The sequence below is a fragment of the Neltuma alba genome, unplaced genomic scaffold (assembly GCF_004799145.2).
Source record: "Neltuma alba isolate B1F8T4 unplaced genomic scaffold, ASM479914v2 tig00002817_pilon, whole genome shotgun sequence".
Lineage (NCBI taxonomy): Eukaryota > Viridiplantae > Streptophyta > Magnoliopsida > Fabales > Fabaceae > Neltuma > Neltuma alba.
The window spans coordinates 1-8,150 of NW_021633028.1; the positions used below are offsets into that span (position 1 = coordinate 1).

At 32.9% G+C, this 8,150-nt stretch overlaps 1 protein-coding gene across 1 annotated transcript; it reads right to left on the reverse strand.

Moving 5' to 3' along the window:
- Positions 1-3,929: 3,929 nt before the first annotated feature.
- On the reverse strand, positions 3,930-7,669 carry LOC114739156 (MADS-box transcription factor 23-like; the record flags this gene model as incomplete). Its single annotated transcript, XM_028927211.1, has 8 exons — positions 7,488-7,669; positions 6,009-6,090; positions 4,957-5,074; positions 4,746-4,849; positions 4,593-4,639; positions 4,305-4,374; positions 4,091-4,218; positions 3,930-4,000 (listed from the first exon to the last, which is right to left on the reverse strand). Coding segments are annotated over exons 1-8 (802 nt in total), but the record flags the coding sequence as incomplete, so codon positions are not given.
- Between the last annotated feature and the right edge of the window lie 481 nt (positions 7,670-8,150).

Here is an 8,150-nt window from a genome sequence, read left to right on the forward strand (position 1 = left end):
AATTAATTACTTAACAAATCCCCGTTAATTCACCGAAGGTTCCCAATCCCTTATCCTAGGGTTCATGGGCTTACATGGTTGGGTAGTATTATTCAGTAAGCAAGTTTATCTGATCAGATCAATTAAATTGCATATGTATATAAATAGATAAATACAAGTTGATCTGCAAATCATGTGCTGGCCCGAAGATGGCTTATTATATTCCTGAACCTTCCTCTGATAAGTCACCAAAATTATCTTATCATGGCCAGATTGTAACCCTCTCTCTCCCCCCCCCCCTGCCAGCTTTATAAGAGATTCGTTCTTGGGTAAAAAATTAAGTACACAAGAAAAAAGCATCATATATTTGTCGTAAACAGTAAAATATTGATTTTTAAGAATACCGAACTAAATTTTAGTACTGAATGTAAGTTTATGAATTATTCTACATCTATACGTATTATTAAGCTTTATTCTGTTTGATGTGAGACTTTTCACATAAAGGCAAGTCCGCATTTATACTTGATATCCTAGCATTTTGATATGATTTTAATGGTCAGATTTGGACAGTATTGAGATCTAATAAAAAGGAGTTAGTTTGCCAAGCTAGCATTGTTCTTATATTCTTGCCTACTTTAGAAATAAAGTTCCCCACTGCACAAGCCTTTGGATTTTTTTTAATTGAAGTAAAAGTTTTTTTAAAAGACCAAAAGGGTCAGGTTAGCAGAAGGAGCTATTCACACACAACTTTTGAATCAATGCTTGAATCTTCATTAGGAGATATGCTCACATTTAGCACCCAACAATTTCTTAAACCAGATTGCTATCAATAAGAGGATACCATAAAAGTATCTATCTGCATTTTGCTAAATAAAAATGAATGCCAGGAGACAATCTAAATATTATGTCATCAGGGCTTCTTTGCAAAAATGACATTAAGTTTTATTAAGCGTGTGGTTGTGAGTCCGCGTGATGAGTGTGTAATATAATTTATGGCGAAGAGAAAGAAAAGATTCTTATATATGATGTCATCGAAAAAATGTATCAGTAAAATATATTATCACTAACATCGTTATTAATATTACTAATTACCACTTCTCTCCTGAAAAGTCCTTTTGATTCCACTACATTATTTATTTTGGCCAACTATTTCCACTACACACATAAAAACACACACACACACACACACACACACACACACACACACACACACACATTACTACTGCATTTAATAGCCTGCAATGCGTGTGAACCCATGTTGTGCTTTCTTTCTATAATTATTAATTCTTAGTCTTAGTTAAAGCAGTTTGATATTTAAAATAGGATACACGGCTACGAATGATTCCGCACGAAATTATGCTACAGCCTGAAGATTTGCGAATATCTATGTTACAGGATTAATTTTTTATTCAGTAACGCGGTATGTTGATCAAATATAGCATAATACAGATAGCTTATACTCCTCCGGTCCTGAAGATAAGGCTCATTTTGTAGTGTAATTACACTACAAAATGGGTTTTATATTTAGGAGCGAAACAATATTATATATGGATTTATTGATAGAATTTTTATTATATAAACATTTATTTGACACAAACACACATGTGAACCCAAGAAACAAAGAATGCAATTTCATTACCCAAGAAACAAATAATGCAATTTTTTTTTTAATGAAATTGCATTCTTTGTTTCTTGGGTTCACATGTTATGTTTGGATATGAAATGATGTATTACGAAATACCTGCGTTTTAATTGTAGAGAGGAGTAGGTAATCAAGACTTCATTCATGTAAGAGTTCAAAATAATTCTAGAATCAAAGCTTTGGCCCTACATATTCAGAATACCAATAAGAAAATGCATATAATTCAACACAAACATTAAACAAGAGGGAGAGAGGAGAATGGAAGAAGAACCAAGACGCGAAGCCAAATCTTCAAACTCCAACTCAATCTCCACCAAAATTCCTACTCTACGTGAACAAAAGACTTCCAAATGCACCCAAAAAGACCAGAACGATGGCCAAGTCAAAGCGAAAGGATATATATGTTTCAAACCCTAAAATTTTTCAGTTTAGTGAAAAGCACATCGTTTTGCTATGAGCGACAGAGCACCCAGGCCCTCATTCCAATGCCTAGGTGCTCTTGCTCTCTGCCTCTATTTTCTCATGATCATGGCCCAAGCGGGTCAACTCCATGGCCTAGGCTCTAAAATAAGAGGTTATAGTTGTGCTTTCTCGTCTCATTAAATTTGGAATAGTTTTTCTTAAATGATTTTGTACTATATGTGAAATAATGTAGAGGAAGAATTTTATCTTCGCTTATAAGCTATAAAAAAATCCTTTTTATTTGAATATAGGGTTTCTCAAACACCGGTAACTATGCTATGACTATGGCAGTCTTTTTCTTAACCTTACAATAATCCTCGTTCAACGCAAGGGGATGTTAAAAATAAAATCAGCTAAAATTTTCAATAGAAAAAGAATATACATGGCTAAGACTGGTTCCGTACGAAAATATAGTGCATAGCCTATGTCATAGGCTCATAGCATTTTTATTTTTGCTGACGTGGGTCTCTAGTAGACCTAACATATATAATAAAAATAAATTATTTATAAATAAGTCTTGAAAATTTGCAAAGCTAAATTCAAATCTTATAGGACTTAGTTACAATTAATTTTCACTATGTGAAATAACATAAAACTCCTTAGCCTTACTCACGATATGGAAACTAATCAAACAATATAGAATAAATGGTTAATATTCTTGCCCACTTAAATTACAAACCAAAACCCTAAAAATTAAACCAAATAAATTATTCTTAACACTGCAAAAGCCTGTGAGGTTGCGGAGTCCAGAACATGGAAGGTTGCAATTTTTAAGACGATAGTTGATAGGTTAACTTGCAATTAGTGAAAAACTAATTCTGATAACTGCCGTCCCATGTTCATTTGTGGATGATAAGTGCTTAGCCCATCTTTTCAATTGGATATGAACTTTTTCGTACCCATGTGATAATGTTCTTATATCACGACGAAGATGTCGTTCCTGAAACAATCAAAGCCCTCAAATATTTTAACTTACAGAAAAGACAAATCAGAAAATTAACAATTCAAGTATAATGATTTAAATAAGAATAGCCGACAATGGCCAGCTCTTTCCATTTCATTTATTTAATTAATTAGCTAAAAGTAGATTGGCAATAACTTGACTGCTACGCATAATTTTTTATTTGCTCACATGTGCATTCACATTGACACTCCGAAAATTTATTTCTCGGGTGAAGTAAACAATGCTCATTTTAGTATTATGATGATCTACATTTCTAGTACATATATTTAGTTTGATATGTTACTACAAAAATATAATTAAGTTTAATTTAAACTTCAAGTCTTTGTACATTATCAGTTGGTATATTGTTTATATTGTCACCAATTCTTAAGTACTCATGTTATTAATTTGACGAAATTCAATTTCCATTATGTTTTTGAGAGTATATATATCGAATTATTTCCATACATGGTCAAATGGTTTGAATATAGGAAAATAGAACCATAAGCAATAAAGATAGAAAATTATGCCATTTACTAAAAATATAAATAAATTAGGGATGGAGGGAATGTGAATAGAGATTTACGCTAATTCAGCTTATTCACTTAGTTTACACTCAGTTCTGAAGTAAACACTTGAAATTTTACATATCACCAAAAAGGGAAGGGGGGGGGGGGAACAAAAAAAGGTAGGAGAAAACGGGAGGTTTGTGTTTATGGCTATTTCATTGAAAGATCGACAGATCATATTCCATCATTTGATCACAACAAATCTGGATACTAAATAATTCAACACTTGGCACGTTTGGTAGTGTTATTGTCTAAAATTTACAGAGACACATCCGATATAATATGTTTGATCCTTAACAATGACAGCAATGATTCCTGATGAAACACCTCTTACAGGAAAGTTGGTGGCAGCATGGCGTTGAGAATCCTAGATTGTCAAAGAGGTTGTGCCAAAGCAGCTGTAATCTGTCATAAAAATCAAGAGCTCAATTATTTGTAATTCTAAAGAATAAGCAATATATGTTTACTCAGTTTCAAGGGATATATAAGATATACCCCAGCTCCATTGCTTTGGTTGGTGATTCACTAGATTGAGACTGTGGTTGGCTCAGCTGGAGATGAATAGTGCATGTAGGATTATTAGGATTCCCGTATTCCTCATTCACAACCCTTGCTTCAGAAATCTAAGGAAAGTGGCCAAAAAAACAAACCAAGTCTATGAAAGCTTTGAAAGAAAACTTGAAACATTTAGCTTTTGAATAAATAGTACAGGCTCACTAGAGATGATGTCTTCATCTTCCCTCCTTGATTGCTGTGTAATTGAAGGCAAACTTCTTCGTCTGTAGCACATTAATTACATGACCTATAATTCACTAAAATGGTTTTTTATCAACTTACCTTCGCCTGTAATTTTCTTTACTAATGACTTCTATGGTTTTGTAGAGTTGTACATTTTCTTGGCGAATTTGATGTTCTTGCAATAGCATTAATAAATTAGTCGGAATATGTGGGAAGTCCTTTCTTACATGGCAATATCAGAAGCAGACTTCTTGAGTACCTTACCTTGTGTTGTAACTCTTTAATCTTGTCAGCTAAAATTTGCTCCTACAGACGAATTAATGATCAAGTTCAGGTTACCTTATTTGCTTGTATATATAAATGGTGACATGTTAAATGGAGTGTAGATATGAGTTGAAATGATCTATCATACCTTCTTGATCTGGACATTTTTTAAACTCATCTCCAGTTGATTTTCCAAAGTTTTCAACTCGATGATTCCCAGACCAGAAATCTGTTCACCCATGAATTGCCTTCCTTTTCAAAAGGAAATAAGTTACTTGTGGTTTGCCAAATTTTCCCATTTATTTTCAGAATATATTCTAGGGAAAAAATCAGAACATATTGCACTTTAATTTTGAAACCATTGTGTTGCACTGCTTTGTTCATAGCACTTTCCTGTGAGATTAACCTTTTGTACCTGTGCAATTCCTGCAAGTGTTGCAGTTGTTGCTTCAAGACCGTTGCTTCTCTCCGCCAAAACTAACAAGTGAAATCACACATATAACAATAGCATTCAATAAGGAGTGATGCAATTGTAAGGAAGAAGTTGTGAGTTCTAACTAATGATGCTATCTCCTATCCTTAATACAAGAGCTAGTTGATAATTCAATTTGATTGAAAATATAAGATTCCAATCCACTTTGTCCCTTATATTTATCCATTTTTTCATGAAGTAGTCTCTATGATGATTGCATATGTTAAAGGTTCCATGAAAGAGAGGTTCCAATACACATGATTAACAAGAGTATTTTAGAAAAGAAATACCTATTTATTTCAAATCACTAACTTAACTAATTTATTTACAAATAAGTTATCTAGCTTTTGTATTAAGGACTATAAATAATATAGACTTCAATCCATTTTGTCCCTAAAATTTATAATGTTTTCTCCAAACTATCCCTATTGATTGTAACTTGTAAGAGATTTTCACTAATAGATAGTTAATAATACACATAGTTAAAGAGGATAGTTTAGAGAAGTCAACACATTTTTGTTACAATTACCCAATCTAACTAACCTTTTTAATCTCCCCATATTAATTGTCTAGCTCTTATATTAAAGACTAAAGGCAGTATATAAGTAAGGCCTATAACTACAGATGTGCAATTTATGTAGAATCAACATATGGACTGCGGTTCTTCACCTCCTCTCCCATTTTCCCTTGACAGGTGCAAGAATATACAACCACACTTACATTCGCAATTATATATGATTTATGGATATCATTACTTGCACAGGACTTATAAATACTCTAAAATTATGCATTTTTTTAAAAGCTATTAAAAAATTGAAAATTACACTATTTGATCGCCGTGAGATATCAACATTTGGGAATATAATTGAAGTTGGCTTTAGGGCATTGGAGAACAAGAGAGGGAGAAAAATATTTGAGGAACAGCATTTGGTCTTGTACCTTGGCTTCTGAGTCGGAATTCATGAGTGGATGATGATGTTCCTCTATTTGCTTAGTGTATCGCTCAATAATTGACTTCAGGCTGCCAATATTAAGCAAAGAATTCAATCAACCAAATGAAAATTAAATTAAGTTTTTGTCAATATACATTACGTTTGTGAACAAATCAAATGATACAGAGTCTTTGCAAATATTATCTTCTGTCCTTAATATAAGAGTTGCATTATGCACAAGCCATGAATAATATGCATGCATGACTCATTCATTAAATTACGCAATACACAGAAATGTATCTAACTGTAAGCAACAATTGGCTGTCTTGGATATACATAATTTTAGAATTACATCATATTTCATTTGAATTTAAAGGTTACGTTTCATTCTTTTTTTTTTTTTTAACTTAAAAGATAATAAGGTCTCTATACTATATATATATATATATATGCGTCTTATTATATAAATAAATACGGCTTTATTGACTTTCTAGATGTACTATAATTTTACATTTATACTAGATTCCTCATCTTTATGCAAAACTTGTTTGTACTACAACTAATATTGCATATCCTTTCAGAACAGCGGACCACACGTTTTATTGAACTCACTCATATCTCAAACCATGTTTCAATTTAAAACCAACCTTAGGTTGATACACACACACATACCCACATTAATAAAAATGAGTTGCATCAAGTAAAAATTCAGCGAGTTCTAATCAAGTTAACTATAAGAACCAAATGGTTAATTTTCCTTATATAGATATAAAAGAGATATCTTTTTATGTGTGCATGTATTTGTAGCTTTGTGGATCTATACATGTATATATGAAAGCTAGCTAGCTACAAGCGCGCCATGGCAGTGCAGATCAATTTAACCAGAAAAGTTTGCCAGTCTGGTGAGGGATTAATTTGGATAGTTATTTTACAGGAAGCCAAGTGAAGTTTGTTCTCACTAATTTACCTATAAGTATGTCTATATATATACTAGCTCCTGTCCTAAAATATATAATTAGGACAGGAGCTAGTATATATATAAATAATTTACACGAGTTATCTTACATAATGTCTTAAACTAAAGGAGACCCACAATAGAAAGAACAAAGGTAGGAGAAAATCAAGCGTCTGTTACTGGTAACATCACAATTCAGACAAGGGATTCTGAAAATAACACCATTCAAACGCAAATGCATGGATGTTGATCACACACACACACACACAAGCAAGGATATATGAGGAGAAAAAGGGAGGAAAAAAACAGAGAAAACTAAAGCATCAATTACAAGATCTCATGATACACACTTGAATATATGAAAGTGGGAAAATACACAAATAAAAAAGGTTAACTTCATCGAGTACGAACAACCACACACAGTATCTGACAGAATATCATCACATTCACGAAAGTTTAATTATCTCAGAAAGAAACAAGATCTAAAGGCATATAATCGAAGATAATTAAGCTGGGAGAAGAAAGAGGAACCTGGAGCTTCCATATTCATAGAGCTTGTGGGTGCTGGAGAACACAATAACACCAACCTGTGCGTCACAGAGGATCGCAAGCTCTCTTGCTTTCTTGAACAGACCACTTCGTCTCTTTGAGAAAGTGACTTGTCTGTTGGTTGAATTGTCAATCCTCTCAATCGCAATCTTGGCTTTCCCCATTCCTCTAGGGTTTCTTCTATACTTCCCTTCCAGATCAACCACACAAAATTCATCAGAAAAAAAAATCTCAAACAAAAACACCATTCTCAAAGGAATCGGAATATATATAATATGTTCCAAAACCAAAGATATTACTTAAAAAGGAAAAAGCCAAAAAAAAGAAAGATCGTAATAAAGAGTGCATATATGGTCGATGGTACTCACAGAACAGTTGTAAGAGTAAGAAGACGAAGAAACAGAAGAAGAAGGAGAAGGAGAAGACAGGTTTGTTAGAGAAGGTCCTAATGAGAGAGGCTTTTTTCCCCTTTTAATGAATGATGCACTTTGAATACTTCTATTTGCAAAGCTCAAGTGGGTTTTGTTTTGTCCGCCTCGGTTCCTGTTTTTCTTGTGGTATTTTTAGGGCATTTCTAATGTATCATGAGTAGATTAAGAAATATTTTAAACAGCAATAGTTACTCCAGTATTAAAATAAAACAAT